The 16840-nt window shown below is 44.2% G+C and overlaps 1 protein-coding gene across 3 annotated transcripts in view; it reads right to left on the reverse strand.

Moving 5' to 3' along the window:
- Positions 1 to 12006, reverse strand: part of minpp1b (multiple inositol-polyphosphate phosphatase 1b) — a 108770-nt gene extending 96764 nt beyond the window's left edge. The window contains exon 1 of one of the 3 annotated variants that reach the window (XM_072557839.1): positions 10907 to 12006. In XM_072557839.1, coding sequence (XP_072413940.1) covers positions 10907 to 11672 — 766 coding nt within the window. In that variant the 5' untranslated portion in view covers positions 11673 to 12006. The remainder of the gene's footprint in view (positions 1 to 10906) is intronic. The other 2 variants (XM_072557841.1, XM_072557840.1) reach the window with 2 other exon arrangements.
- Positions 12007 to 16840: the final 4834 nt, after the last annotated feature.

Consider the following 16840-nt stretch of genomic DNA (forward strand, 5'->3'; position numbering starts at 1 on the left):
AAGGAGATGCTGAACTGGCTGGGGCTGTTTTCCCTGGAGTGTCGGAGGCTGAGGGGTGACCTTATAGAGGTTTACAAAATTATGAGGGGTATGGATAGGGTAAATAGGCAAAGTCTTTCCCGGGGTCGGGGAGTCCAGAACTAGAGGGCATAGGTTTAGGGTGAGACGGGAAAGATATAAAAGAGACCGAAGGGGCAACTTTTTCACAAAGAGGGTGGTACGGGTATGGAATGAGCTGCCAGAGGATGTGGTGGAGGGTAGTACAACTGCAACATTTAAGAGGCATTTGGATGGGTATATGAATAGGAAGGGGTTGGAGGGATATGGGCCAGGTGCTGGCAGGTGGGACTAGATTGGGTTGGGATATCTGGTCAGCATGGATGGGTTGGACCGAAGGATTTGTTTCCGTGCTGTACATTTCTATGACTTTATATAGTTGGGAGGGCATTCCCTAGGACTGACTCCAGACCCCAGGAAATCTCACGGTATCAGGTAAAGTCTAATGCTGATAAACACCTTCCAACACCGTCCCTTCTCTTTACCCTCAGCTGGTGAATTAGTAGTCCTCCATCTTGAAACCACTTGGAGGAAGCAGTGCAATTAGCAAGCACATTGAAAGTGCACTGAATGAGGGGATTCAATGTTCAACACCAAGATTGGCTTTGTACTTGGTCATCCATGAGGCATTGTGAGCCACCAACAATAGCAGCAGAATTGGACTCCTGCAGAATCTGCAACCTCAAGGGCCAACAGATCCCCAACTCAACCCTTACATCAGGCCAGGAGATCAACTCTGGTTCAATAGAGAGTGCAGGAGGGCATGCCAGAAGTAACGACAGACATACTGAAAAATAAGGTGCCAACTGGTGAAACTACTTACATTCCAATCATTGGAAGCAGCAAGCAATTGTCAAGGCTTAGTGATCCCTAAGCCAACGAATCAGATCTACGATCTACAATCCTGCCACATGGGGCAGCACAGTGGCTAGCATGGCTGCCTCACAACGCCAAGGACCTGGGTTCAATTCCACCCTTGGGTAACTGTCTGTGAGAGTTTGCATATTCTCTCTGTGTCTGCGTTGGGTTCCCCCCCCCCCCACAGTCCAAAGATGTACAGGTTAGGTGGATTGGCCATGGGAAATTATTCGTAATGTCCAGGGGTGTGCAGGCTAAGTGGGTTAGCCATGGTAAATGTGGGGGCAGGGCAGGGCTACTGCGTCTGGGTGGGATGTTCTCCAGAGGATCAGAGCAGACTCTATGGGCCAATTAGCTTCTTTCCACATTATAGGGATTCTACGGTCAGTCATGAATGGTGGTGTGCAATTAAACAGCTCAGTGGAGGAGGATACTCCACCAATAAACCCCATCCTAAATGCTAGTGAAGCTCAGTGCATCAGTCTAAAAAAAAACTCAAGCGTTCACAAGACAATGCTGTTTATTCAAAACGTGGGGAAGGTTACTGTAGATGAGCTGGAGTCAGGCAGTGTGTATGAATGTCAATTTGGCCAGCAACAAGGAACTGATTACTCAGTGGAAGGGTGACTGGTTATTAATGACAAAGGCTTTCTGCCTGTGAACAACAATATGATTGGGAACTGAAAAGCTTGTGGGTATGATTCAAAAACAGAAATTGCTGGAGAAACTCAGCAGGCTGGGCAGCATCTGTGCAGAGAAAGCAGAGTTAACATTCCGGGTCCAGTGACCCTTCTTCGGCTAGATTGCGGAACTCTGCATACATTTACTGCATGTTTAACTTTTTTGATGTCAAGGAATAGTGGGGCTTGACTTCCAACACACAGTGCTCCTTCAACAATCCTTGTTTTTTAAAACAGTCCTTTTCCAATTTCAGTCCACAATCAAAATTATTAAAAAATAAACACACAAGTCTGAAACATGATGGAATACTGCCCACTTGTCCGGATAAGTGCAACTTAACCAATGACACTCACTGAGTTTCACACCATCCAGGATAAAGCAGTCCAATGGACAGGTACCCCTCATCCATGATCTACAACATTTACTCCCTTCACCACTGATACAGAGTGACAACAGTGCATACTATCTACAAACTGCACTGCAGCTACTCATCATGGCACCTTCAGCAGCATATTCCCAATGCAAGACTTCTACCATCTAGAAGGTCAAAGACAGTGCATGGACAGGAACATCACCATCTGCAAGTTCCCATCATAAGTTACACTGTAAACCTTTGCTATAAATTCTGTGTCTTATGATCTTATACTCCACAACCACCTGATGAAGGAGCAGCGCTCTGAAAACTAGCTTCCAAATAAACCTGTTGGACTACAACCTGGTGTTGTGTGCTTTTTAACTTTTGAAAATTCCTCCTCCAATTTACTTCCATTATTAGCTGGTCTACACAATACCCCTTTTAATCTGTTTGGTCTCTTATTATCCTTATTCCCAATACATATAGATTCTGTTTCTACCTTAATGCAAGTTAAATTCTGTTTTTGTGTTGCCACTAGTCAACATAATTATCTCACACCCAGCTTCTTCTTTCTTGATCCTTTTATCTGCTGTGATAAGGAGCTGCCATTCCTCTTTATTATCTTGCCAATAGTTCAGTCAGCCTTATAACATTTGGGCGTTTCACCAAATGTTGTTGCCTGCAGCTCCACTGTTTTGTTGCATCTCCCTTGCACTTTGCTCTACAGGGAATATAACTTTTCAGTAATTGTTCATGTCACTTTACTTTTAAGCAGCCACTTACAATAACCTTCTAAAACTGTATCTTTATCCTAAAAGCTTACAATGGTCTAATTTCTTAAGTTTGCTTGCCCAGAGAAATTTTGAATTTACATAAAAACTTTCACAATCTCAAGATGGTCCAAAGCATTTTAAAGCGTTTGAAATACTGCAGTGTATTTGACTGTTTCGTTTTCTCCCTTGTTCTCAGATTATTTAGGTGTATTTAATTTCCTTTGTTTTTTGGAGATAAACAATTCTTGCATTGCCTGTTGGTGTGATACTGTAGCAGTGCACTGTCCTTTAAGACTATAAGATGTAGGAGCATAACGTAGGCCATTGGGCCTCTTCAACCTGTTCCACCATTAAATGAGATCATGATTGACTGGATAATCCTCAACTCCACTTTCCTGCCTTTTCCCCCAAACCCTTGATTTACTTGCTGATTAAAAATCTGTCTGTGTCAACCTCAAAAATATTTAGCAACCCAGCCTTGTGTAAAAAGAAATTCCAGCGATTCATTATCCTCCTAGAGTATTCCTCCCTATCTCTGTCTTAAATATGTGACCTCTTTCTCTGAGATTGTGCTCTCTGGTCCCAGACAGAGGCTCGCGAGGGAAAACGACCTCTCAGCACCTACTCTGTAAAGCCACCCCGAGAATCTTACATTTTTCATTAAGGTTACCTCTCATTCTTCTCAACTCCAGGGAGTACAAGCCCAACTTACTCAACCTCTCCTCATAAGAAAATATTTCCATATCTGGGATTCACTTCTTGAACATTCCCTGGACAGCCCCTGGGACAATATACTACCTCCAACTTCAAGGTCTCTTCTCTTATTAAGAGGCCTTATGTGGAATTCTTCACCAAAAACCGTCTGGAAATCTAACTATATCTCACTGACTGGTTCCCCATTATCTATCCTGTGTGTCACCTCCTTAAAGAACTGTAAGAAATGTGTCAGGTATGTTTTCCCTTTCATGAAGCTATGCTCACTTTATTATTTATTTCTAAATACATTTCTATGGTATTCTTTATATTAAAATTCTTGTATTTTCTCAATGACAGATATTAAGCTGGCACACAATTACTTGTTCCTCTTTATTTTTTTTTAGATAAGGATGTTACAATGACAGTTTTCTGATCCTCTGAGGCGTTTTCTTAATCTATGGATTCTTGAGAGATTACTACTTGTGTATCACTATCTCTGTAGCTATTTCTTTTAAAATTCTAGGAGATAGCCGACCCGTCCAGGGGACTCATCAGCCTTTAGTCCCTTTAAATCCTCTAGTACTTTGCACTTAATGCTAGTTCCTGTGTTGATTTTGTCCCTGCTTTGGGCCTGTTGATTGATAGCATTCCAAAATACTAAACAATGTCCTCTATTGTGAAGCACGATGCAAAGTACTTCCAGTAAACCAGGACCATTTCTGGTCCCCTATTATCATTTCCTCACCCTCATCCTGTTCACTTTGGTTCAATTTGGCCCCTCGTTTTGTTTTTATATTTTTAAAGATCATTGTCCAATTTTATATTACTTATTAGTTTGTCCTCATAGATTAATATTAATTTTTGATTTGGTCATTTCTTTATAAGGTTTTAAAACTTTCCCAGTTCTCTTGTTTACTCCTAATCTTTGCCACGTTGTATCTTTTTGCTTTCAATTTGATACTATCCTTAACCTTCTTGGTTAACTATAGTTTGTCCACTTCCAAGAATCCTCCTTCCTCACTGGGATATACCTTTGGTGTGAGACTTGAACTATTTTCTTACATGGCTCATATTGTTTCTCAACTTTTTTTTTTGCTAAACTCCTTTCCAGTTCACTCCATCAAACTCACCCTCTTCACCGCATGTGAATGACTCCTATTTCAGTTCAGCACAGTTATTTTCGTGCCAAGTTTCTCACACTCAAACTGAATGCTAAATTCTACCATGTTATGGTCACTGTTTCCTATGGGATCTCTTATTCTAAGATCATTTATTGAATCTGCCTCATTTCACATTACCAGATTAATAATAGTCTTATCCCTGGTTGGATTTTTCTCTGGGCAAGCAAACATATTTTATCATTCTCCAGCGATGCTTAATGTCTGATTGATTGATTCTGATGTGAATAAACTGACAACGTAGTTTAAAAGACTACCAAAGTCGATGGCGTACAGGTAAAAATTTCCAAAGCTTAAAACATTTCTGTTTTATTGAAACATCTAAAACATACTACCTCACACTTCACAGTTAAATAAGTGCATTAACCCAAAGTGCTGTCACCGCACGTGAAATGTGAGGTGATAGCACTTTGCGTTAATGCACTTATTTAACTGTTGCCCTCTATGCGGTCTTTAAGAACGAGACTATCTTTCACTTTCAGCCAGGATTCTGAGATAGCACTTTTCCTTCTGAATTTGACAGTTATGATTTCAAATTCAACTCTAAGACTGGAGGACGAAATCAGGCTGATTCTCCAGTACGTTTCTGAGCCAGTGCTGTGCTGTCACAGGTGCCATCTCTTATGTGAGACATTCAATTGAAATCGCACAGAGCTATTTCAAAAAAAGCAAAGGAGTTACTGTCGGTGTCTCCTGGCCTTTTTAAAAAAAATACAGAATAACAGATCATCCAGTCAAAGCTCAGCTGATCTGGCCGCTTCTGCGGAGAGAAATCAGAGTCAACATTTCAGGTCCTGAGGAAGGGTCACTGGACCTGAAACGTTAACTCTGATTCCTCTCCACAGAAGCTGCCAGACCAGCTGAGCTTTTCCAGCAATTTTGTTGCTGATTTGCTGCATCTGCAGTCCTTTCGGTTTTTAAATAATCTGGTCACATCTGCTGTTTGTGAGAACTTGCTGTGTTAGGTTGCTGTTGTATGTGGCATATTGCAACAAGGTCTACACATCCTGAGTTTGTCCAAAACGCTTAGAAAACATAAGTCGCTCTTTCTGTGGGACAGGTCTCAAAACTCACCTGGATTTACTCTCCTAACAGAAAGGCATAAACTGCCAAGGTGATAACAACAAGTTATCAGCTGGCTAAGCTTAAACAAAGGCAGTACTTGCAGTTTGTCTCTCTCTCTCATTCTCACAAAAGGAAATAAAACATGACAGAACAAAGATGCACAGAGTGAGGTAACTCAACGAGCTCCCTTTAGCCCTTGTCTCAATTCAGCAAAGATCTACAATCCTTTCTAAGAACAGTAATCCAGGACAACATGAGGTTAAACCCTATATTCATTTCAGAATTTGATCACGGTTTAAAGCAAAATGGAGAAATAAAAACCTGATAGCAGTAAAGTGGTTGTGAAGCTGTGAGACTGTGATTTAAAACCTGACTCGTTCACTCTTGTGCTCTAGGGAAGGAGACAAGCTGACCTTATCTAATATGGGTCTATATACAACTCCAGTCCCACATGAACACTGCTGACTCCTAACTATCCTCTGAAGGCACTTGCTAATCTACTCAGTTGTGGCAAGCTGCTACAAAGAATTACAAGGTCACATTATAAGAGCACATTCACCCCAGGAGGCAGCAGCAATTCACTAGAAAGGCCCACTTCACCTGTCATGGGGGAAACAAGGAAGGCTAATAAATGCTGGCCTTCAAAGCAACCCCCATAATCCTGGGAATTAGAATGCAAGTGATCACTGAACTGCACTGCTTTTTCAGCAGCTTTGCTTCACTGAACACTACTGAGAACATGTTCTGCGAATTTTCCTGTGCCCAGCACTTAGCATTTATGAAGCCAGAGGCGAGCACTAAAAGGTGTTCAAACATTGAACGAATACTTCGGTGCACTTTCTTTCCTCGGTAAGCTGATTCCACACAAAGCTCCTTGACAGAATTCAGGAGGGGGTCAGCCTAGAGTTAGTCTCCGTGTCCTGCATTTGGAAGTGCAAAATTATCAGCTCAGGTTCCTTCTCTTGATTCTGTTGCTGCAGCCAAGTGTAACAAAAGATGTCAAAACATGAAACATCGCCATGCAGTGCTCAGACACACACGGCCATTATATTTAGGATCAAGTACTGCAACAAAGATTCTCTCAGCTGGCATTTATTCACCAACAACTGACAGCTTTGGAGTGAATGCGGTCAAATATTCCTCGTTGACTTTTCACAGCAAGCCACTAGATTAAGAACAAGGACTGGACGCCAGTCAAATATTAATCATACCCCCTCCCCAGGAGAGAATGTCTCACCTCCACCTGACCTCTCCTTCTGGCCAAGGTTGAGATCAGCATGAGAACAAGGAACACAAAATCTGTGCCTTCCGTTCTAATGCCACAAGACATTAACCCTGTCATTCTTTGAGTGGTCTAGTGGAAATTCAAAGTATTATTTTCAATGTCAGCTTCACATGCTATAAGAAATACAGCAAAAGTGATCGATTAACTTGCCCACAATCAATTTTGTCAGCTCCACTGAATATTGGCCATAAGATTGTAACACACAGAAGCAGATGGAGGCCATTCAGCCCAAGTCTGCTCTACCACTCAATGTGATCATGGCATATTTGAAAATCCTCAACTCCACTTTCCTGCCTTCTCCCTGTAACCCTAGACTGCCTTACTGATTAAAAATCTGTCGATCTCAGCCTTGAATATACTTAACAACCCAGTCTCTTCAGGAAAGAATTTCACAGATTCATAACCACCAAAGAGAAGAAATTCCTCCTGATCTTCTGTCTTAAAAAGGTGGCCTTTTATTCTGAGATTATGCCCTCTAGTTCAGAATTTCCCTTCAGGGGAAACAACCTCTCTGCATCTACCCTGTCAAGGACCTTACATGTTTCAGTAAGTTTGCCTCTTATTCTTCAAAATTTCAATGAGTCTCAGCCCAGCATACTCAACCTCTTCTTGTAAGACAGTACAATACCTCCAAACCCAGGATCACCCTAATGAACCTTGTCTGGACTGTGACAAAAAGTGTGGTGCTGGAAAAGCACAGCCAGTCAGGCAGCATCTGAGGTGCAGTGGAATTGACGTTTTGAACATACGCTCTTTATCAGGAATGTGTCCAATGCCAAGATATCTTTCCTTAGATGACAGGACTGAAAATATAAGGACTGAATTCAGGTAGATATAGGGGCATGTTACACTACATCAAAAAACTGTTCCAAAATAGATACCTGGTCAAGACCAACTACAGCATGGGACATGATGTACTGGTACTACAGCCTGGAGTAGAACTGGGGAGGGTAAAATTGGATGGTGGTGGTGAGGAGTTCCTTGTGTTTGTACATCATCTAAGCACAGGAACCTTAGCACAGATTCAACCATGAGTCAAACTCTGCATGGCTTTGGAAGAAATTGGGTCTCACGTCACTCTCCTGCCCCAGGAGACAGCCATGCTGACATTTGCTCCAGCCTATCATGCAGGGCTCCGAATAAGAACTGGGTGCAGCAGGGTTTCGAACAATATTCATCCTGAACTCCACAATCTTAGCAGTGATGGTTCGCATCTTTCCAGTCCTGTGTAAAGTGTAAGCAGAATGACTATGGCAAGCAACATCTTTTTGCAAGATTTATTTAGATGTGGTTTTTTAAATTAAATCCACCATGGAAGTTTTGCTAATGTCAGATACAGTATTATACTTCATTTTGCTGATGGTCACTGTACCATAGCTAACCAGAACTCGATTTTGATGAGTCAGTGTTACAGCACGAGGATTTTGTGGATGGTTCCATGCTGGCAGTCATGCTGAAGGAGTTGCCATAGTTGCAGCTTGCCAAAAGTGAAAACTATTTATTTTTAAATACCATGTTCCTCATGAAAAGGTAGGCCTAGTTGCTTGTTATACAGGCATTTAAGTTGAAGCTCAATAGATCAGTGAGGGAGAGGGTACAGAATAAAAGGCTGCTAGGATTAGATAAGGTTTGCATGTAGCTTTAATACTGGCATGATCAGTTCAGTCAAATTTTTGTTTCTGTGCTGCAGACTTCATGTAGTCTATCTCACTAACGTAAAACAAACATCCTAGACTGCATAACATAATAAGCATTGCCTATAATCATACACCTTAGTATTTAGATTTCAGTCCATAATAGGCATTGGCTGTTTAGGTGCAAAATGTGCAGCCAGGAGAAATACCATTAGAAGAGTCGTACAGATGGAAACAGACCCTTTCATCCAACTTGTCCATGCCGACCATGTTTCCAAACTAAATGAGTCCCACCTGTCTGCATTTGGCCCATATCCCTCCAAACCTTTCCTATTCATGAACTTATCCAAATGTCTTCTATAAGGTGCAACCTTACCTGCATCTCTGTTAGTTAGTTCCACAAACGGATTTCAGCTTTTCACAATGCTTCATTCCAATGTCCTTGATAGCAGCAATGGTCTAACCTCAAAAAAAGGTTCTTATTGGTGTACTGGTAGTGTCATGTCCCAGGATGCCAAAGAATTCTTCAAGTCTAGACCCTCACAGAAAAGATTTACAAGGATGTTGCCAGGGTTGGAGGGTTTGAGCCATAGGTAGAGGCTGAATAGGCCGGCTGTTTTCCCTGGAACGCCAGAGGCTGAGGGGTGACCTTGGAGAGATTTATAAAGTCATGAAGGGCATGGATAGGGTAAATAGACAAAGTCTTTTCCATTGGGTGGGGGAGTCTAGAACTAGAGGGCAAAGATTTAGGGTGCGAGGGGAAAAACGTAAAAGGGACCTGAGTGGGAACATTTTCAGGCAGTGGATGGTCCGAGTATGGAATGAGCTGCCAGAGGAAGTGGTGGAGACTAGTACAATTACAACATTTAAAAGGCATCTGAATGGGTATATGAATAGGAAGGGTTTAGAGGGATATGGGCCGGGTGCTGGCAAATGGGACTAAATTAGTTTAGGATATCCAGTCGGGGTGGATGGGTTAGACCAAAGGGTCTGTTTCCGTGCTGTACATCTGTATGACTCACATCTTCCATTCCTCTGACAAATTAAAAAGCTTTTAAAACCTAAACATAATGTTATCAAATCACTAGTTCCTTATTCACCTCTCTTTCCAATTTCAACTTTGATGGTGTTCTTGATTTTTTTTGATTTTTAAAGAAGTGATTCCCCCAGGGGAACAGAAAACATTGTGATTATTTCCAGAGTAAATTGCCAATTTCAACCCATAACGGAAAGCAGAAAGATGACTGCCAGGCTCCACAAACCTTACTTCATGGTAGATTTTGTGCCAGAGCCATGCCAAAATAGATACTTCTGTAGCTCGAGAATTAGACATGTAAGCTTCACAGAACAGAAACTAAACTGTTCTAGAGTTTACAAATAAACAACAGACATCAAGGCATTAGGATGGCGCGGGGGGGGGGGAGGGGGGGGTGGTGGTAACAACGTGTGTTTCAAAACATCTGCTGACTTTGTCAACACTGTTATCACTCAGCAGAAGAATTTCAAAATGCTGTCCACTGAGTTGTGAATTCAGTATTTTCAAATGCATTCAATTTCACAAATGAACACAACCAACTCAACTGCTGCGATTCTGCATTGACTGTGATGACAAACAGGAAAATACACAGAACCACAAAAGGCAAGTTAGCATGAGGGTTTACACAACAAAACTTGTGTGATGTTCTATCAACAAAGTTAAGAAAACAGGCAGAAGTAAATTACACAACGATATCAAACAAGCCATGGCAGTACCAGCCAACAGTCAACTGTTTCTTTCAACTTGCTTTTGAGTTACTATATTAAGGAGACTGTTGAACATAGGCCCCATGCCTGGGACTAGATTTTTAGCTCTCCCTATGTTGTATGGCTAGCAGTTGGTGTTAAAATTAAGTAGATTAGGTTACTGCAAGTAATTGCTGAAGTGTGGAAATGGGACAGCGATATAAACTGGCAATTACTTCTGTTTAAATTCACAGAGGTTAGTGCATATTTAGAGCTTTGTGGATCGTGAGCCAACGTCACAAGCCAACTTACCTCGTTTTGAGTTTGAATGTAGCTCAATTTTTTTTTCACACTTTACATAGTTTCATTTTATGTGAACATTGTTCCTTTTTTCTCACCCCAAAGCCCAAGTAAAGACTAACAGTCGCTGAGTAATACCTGCCCATCATACAGAGGGTGAAATTGGTCAGAAGGAAATCTGGAATCAGAGTGGTAGTCACACAAACAAGGTGAGGCACTAATCTGTTCTTGAGGTTGCCCTCATTTTGTTTACCAAAGATCCTATACTGTTTGTTGAAAGCGGATTAGTTGATAGTACTTACTGGTGGTTAGAGCCTCCGTTGAGATGCCAAGTTTCTTTCCCATGTTTCTCATTACGCGTTCCATCTCTGGGCCCCTCTTGAACAGCTCCACTTGATGCAGGGCTGTGTCGTTGTTTTCCACTCGGTTTATGAACTTTTGGCAGTGGTCGAAGAAGCGCAGCAGCCTGTCGTTGACCTCCCACTGCCCGCCCGCCTGGTCCCGCAGGTTCAGGTGGCTCGCCACCCCCTGGATGAAAGACCTGGTGCTGTTGACGCACCTGTGCTTGGAGCTGGTGACGAACTTGAGCCGGCTCTCCCGGTAACACCGGGCGGTGAAGAGGATGGGGAACTGGGCGGCCAGCCGTTTGGCCAGCCTGACCATTTCGGCGGTGCCCAGGGGGTGGAGGTTGCCGTCCATGCGCTCGTTGTACCACATGTGCCAGCCTGCCAGAGCCTGTACCAGGCTGTTGCCTGGGTCACCCTGCGCTTTGATCAGCTGGTGCACCTCCCTCATACGGGGCACATTCTTCCTGGTGGGGTACCTGGTGCCGTGCCGAACCAGAGCATTAAGCTGCAGGGCGGTGCAGTTGGCAGGTGCCAGCCAGCTAGTGCCAGGCAGTGGCTCTGCCCTCAGTCCCTCATACCTGGACTTGGTGCCGTAATGCTCAGCCCAGGGGAAGCGGCCGCTTGACGCGGAGCACAGTCGGATGCTCAGCCAGAGGAGGAGCAGCAGCGAGCCCGGGCGGCCAGCCCCAGCTCCCGGAGCCGCTCCGCTCATACACAGCATCGCCCACAGGCAACGGGAGAGGCCAGGCCGACCCGGGAAACACACCGCAGCTGAAAGCCGTGCCCCTAGAGCCAGGCCGGCTCGAACACAGGAGCAGCCCCCCGGCTCCGATTAGCGCAGCCGCGCCGCTAATTCACTGAACACATCCGGAAACTGCTGTAGACCAACACACCCTGGGAGAGACAGCACAGCCAGGAACACTCGGGGAGAGAGAGAAATACAGTCAGAAATACTGGGGATGTGAGGGAGAGAGAGAAATACAGTCAGAAATACTGGGGATGTGAGGGAGAGAGAGAAATACAGTCAGAACTACTGGGGATGAGAGGGAGAGAGAGAAATACAGTCAGAAATACTGGGGATGTGAGGGAGAGAGAGAAATACAGTCAGAACTACTGGGGATGAGAGGGAGAGAGAGAGAAATACAGTCAGAAATACTGGGAGAAGAGGGACAGAGAGAGAGAAATATAGTCAGAAGTATTGGGTGGGAGAGGGAGAGAGAGAAATACAGTCAGAAATACGGGGTGAGAGGGAGAGAGAAATACAGTCAGATATATTGAGGGGAAGAGAGAAATACAGTCAGAAATACTGGGTGGGAGAGGGAGAGAGAGAAATACAGTCAGAAATGGGAGGGAGGGAGAGAGAAATACAGTCAAATACTGGGTGGGAGAGAGAGAGAGAAATACAGTCAGAAATAATGGGAGGAGAGGGACAGAGAGAGAGAAATACAGTCAGAAATACTGGATGGGAGAGGGAGCGAGAGAGAAATACAGTCAGAACTACTGGGTGGGAGAGGGAGAGAGAGAAATACAGTCAGAACTACTGGGTGGGAGAGGGAGAGAGAGAAATACAGTCAAATACTGGGTGGGAGAGGGAGAGAGAAATACAGTCAGAAATACGGGGGGAGAGGGAGAGAGAAATACAGTCATATATTGAGGGGGAGAGAGAAATACAGTCAGAAATACTGGGTGGGAGAGGGAGAGAGAGAAATACAGTCAGAAATACTGGGTGGGAGAGGGAGAGAGAGAAATACAGTCAGAAATACTGGGTGGGAGAGGGAGAGAGAAATACAGTCAGAAATACGGGGGAGAGGGAGAGAGAAATACAGTCAGATATATTGAGGGGGAGAGAGAAATACAGTCAGAAATACTGGGTGGGAGTGGGAGAGAGAGAAATACAGTCAGAAATACTGGGTGGGAGAGGGAGAGAAAGGAATACTGTCAGAAATACTGGTTGGGAGAGGGAGAGAGAGAAATACTGTCAGAAATACTGGGTGGGAGAGGAAGAGAAATACAGTCAGAAGTACTGGGGGAGAGCGAGAAATACTGTCAGAAATACTTGGGGGGAGAGGGAGAGAGAGAAATACAGTCAGAAATACTGGGTGGGAGAGAGAGATAGTCAGAAATACTGGGTGGGAGAGAGAGAGAAATACAGTCAGAAATACTGGGGAGGGAGGGAGAGAAACACAGTTAGAAATACTGGGGGGAGGGTAGAAATGCAGTCAGAAATACTGGGGGGAGAGAGAGAGAGAGAAATACAGTCAGAAATACTGGGGGGGGAAAGGGGAGAAATACAGTCAGAAATACTGGGGGGGGGAGAGGGAGAGAGAGAAATACAGTCAGTAATACTGGGAGGGGGTAAGGAGAGAGAGAGAAATACTGTTAGAACTACTTGGGAGAGGGAGAGAGAGAAATACAGTCAGAAATACTGGGTGGGAGAGGGAGAGAGAGAAATACAGTCAGAAATACAGGGTGGGATAGGGAGAGAGAGAGAAATACAGTCAGAAATACTGGATAGGAGAGAGAGACATAGAGTCAGAAATACTGGGGGGGAGAGGGAGAGAGAAATATAGTCAGAAATACTGGATGGGAGAGAGAGAGAGAAATACAGTCAGAAATACTGGGTAGGAGAGAGAGATACAGTCAGAAATACTGGGTGGGAGAGAGAGAGAAATACAGTCAGAAATACTGGGGAGGGAGGGAGAGAAATACAGTTAGAAATACTGGGGGGAGGGTAGAAATGCAGTCAGAAATACTGGGGGGAGAGAGAGAGAGAGAAATACAGTCAGAAATACTGGGGGGGGGGAAAGGGGAGAAATACAGTCAGAAATACTGGGGGGGAGAGGGAGAGAGAGAAATACAGTCAGTAATACTGGGAGGGGGTAAGGAGAGAGAGAGAAATACTGTTAGAACTACTTGGGAGAGGGAGAGAGAGAAATACAGTCAGAAATACTGGGTGGGAGAGGGAGAGAGAGAAATACAGTCAGAAATACAGGGTGGGATAGGGAGAGAGAGAGAAATACAGTCAGAAATACTGGATAGGAGAGAGAGACATAGAGTCAGAAATACTGGGGGGGAGAGGGAGAGAGAAATATAGTCAGAAATACTGGGGAGGGGGTGAGGGAGAGAGAGAAATACAGTCAGAAATACTGAGTGGGAGAAGGAAAGAGAAATACACTCAGAAATACGGGGGGAGGAAGAGGGAGAGAGAGAAATACACTAAGATATATTGAGGGGGAGAGAGAGAAATACAGTCAGAAATACTGGGTGGGAGAGAGAGATAAATACAGTCAGAAATACTGGGTGGGAGAGAGAGAGAAATACAGTCATAACTACTGGGTGAGAGAGAGAGAGAGAAATACAGTCAGACTACTGGGTGGGAGAGGGAGAGAGAGAAATACAGTCAAAAATACTGGGTGGGAGAGAGAGAAATACAGTCAGAAATACTGGGGGGAGGGAGAGAGAAAAATACAGTCAGAAATACTGGGGGGGGAGAGAGGGAAATACAGTCAGAAATACTGGGTGGGAGAAAGAGAAATACAGTCAGAAATACTGGGTGGGAGAGAGAGAGAAATACAGTCAGAAATACTGGGTGGGAGAGGGAAAGAGAAATACAGTCAGAAATATGGGGGTGAGGGAGAGAGAGAAATACAGTCTGTTATATTGAGGGGGAGTGAGAGAAATACAGTCAGAAATACTGGGGGGAAAGGGAGAGAGAGAAATACAGTCAGAAATACTGGGGGGGAGAGGGAGAGAGAGAAATACAGTCAGAAATACTGGGTGGGAGAGGGAGCAAGAGAAATAGAATCAGAAATACTGGGGGAGCGAGAGAGAAATGCAGCCAGAAATACTGGGTGTGAGAGAGAGAGAGAGAACTACAGTCAGAAATACTGGGGGGGTGGGGGGGGGGGAGGCAGAGAAATACAGTCAGAAGTACTCTGGGAGAGAGAGAACTACTGTCAGAAATACTGGGGGTGAGAGGGAGAGTGAAATACAGTCAGAAATACTTGGGGGAGGGAGAGAGAGAAATAGAGTCAGAAATTCTGATGGGGGAGGGAGAGAGAGAAATACAGCCAGAAATACTGTGGGGGGAGAAATACAGTCAAAAATACTGGGGAGAGAGAGAAATATAGTCAGAAATACTGGGGGGCGGGGGGGGGGAAGAGCGAGAAATACAGTCAGAAATACTGGAGGGGAGAAATACAGTCAGAAATACTGGGGGAGAGAGGAAGGGGGAGAAATACAGTCAGAAATACTGGGTGGGAGAGGGAGAGAGAGAAATACAGTCAGAAATACTGGGGTGGGAGAGGGAGAGAGAGAAATACAGTCAGAAATAGTGGGTGGGAGAGGGAGAGAGAGAGAAATACAATCAGAAATACTTGGGGAGAGAGGGAGAGAGAGAAATACAGTCAGATATACTGGGGGGGGGCAGAGGGAGAGAGAGAAATACAGTCAGATGTACTGGGGGGGCAGAGGGAGAGAGAGAAATACAGTCAGAAGTACTGGGTAGGAGAGAGAAAGAAATACAGTCAGAAATACTGGGTGGGAGAGGGAGAGAGAGAAATACAGTCAGAAATACTGGGTGAGGGAGACAAATACAGGCAGAAATACTGGGGGGTGGAGAGAAATACAGTCAGAAATACAGGGGGGGAGAGAGAAATGCAGTCAGAAATACTGGGGGAGAGAGAGTATTTCAGTCAGAAATACTGGGGGGAGGGAGAGAAATACAGTCAGAAATATTGGGGTAGAGAGAGAGAAATACAGTTAGAAATACTGGGGGTAGGGAGAGAGAGAGAAATACAGTCAGAAATACTGGGGGGCAGAGGGAGAGATAGAAATACAGTCAGAAATACTGGGTGGGAGAGAGAGAGAAATACAGTCAGAAATACTGGGTGGGAGAGAGAGAAATACAGTCAGAAATACTGGGGGGGAGAGAGAGAAATACAGTCAGAAATACAGAGGGGGAGATGGAGAGAGAGTGAAATACAGTCAGCAATACTTGGGGAAAGAGAGTATTACAGTAAGAAATACTGGGGGGAGGGAGAGAAATACAGTCAGAAATACTGGGGTGGAGAGAGGGAGACAGAGAGTAATACAGTTAGAAATACTGGGGGGGAAGGGAGAGAGAGAAATACAGTCAGAAATACTGGGTGGGAGAGGGAGAGAAAGAAATAGAATCAGAAATACTGGGGGAGCGAGAGAGAAATACAGTCAGAAATACAGGGTGGGAGAGGGAGAGAGAGAAATACAGTCAGAAATACTGGGTGGGAGAGAGAGAGAGAAATACAGTCAGAAATACTGGGGAGGGAGGGAGAGAAATACAGTCAGAAATACTGGGGGAGAGAGAGATACAGTCAGAAATACTGGGTGGGAGAGGGAGAGAGAGAGAAATACAGTCAGAAATACTGAGGGAGAGAGAGAAATACAGTCAGAAATACTGGGGGGGGAGAGAAATGCAGTCAGAAATACTCGGGGAAAGAGAGTATTACAGTAAGAAATACTGGGGGGGGAGGGAGAGAAATATAGTCAGAAATACTGGGATGGAGTGAGGGAGAGAGAGAAATACAGTCAGAACTACTCGGCGGGGGGAAAGAGAGAAATACAGTCAGAAATACTGGGTGGGGAGGGAGAGAGAGAAATACAGTCAGAAATACTAGGGGAGAAGAGAAATACAGTCAGAACTACTCGGCGGGGGGAAAGAGAGAAATACAGTCAGAAATACTGGGAGGGAGAGAGAGAAATACAGTCAGAAATACTAGGGGAGAAGAGAAATGCAGTCAGAAATACTGGTGGAGAGAGAGTATTACAGTCAGAAATCTTGGGGGTAGGGAGAGAAATACAGTCAGAAATACTGGGGTGGAGAGAGGGAGAGAGAGAGAAATACAGTTAGAA

This window comes from Chiloscyllium punctatum, chromosome 38 (assembly GCF_047496795.1).
Source record: "Chiloscyllium punctatum isolate Juve2018m chromosome 38, sChiPun1.3, whole genome shotgun sequence".
Classification (NCBI taxonomy): Eukaryota; Metazoa; Chordata; class Chondrichthyes; order Orectolobiformes; family Hemiscylliidae; genus Chiloscyllium; species Chiloscyllium punctatum.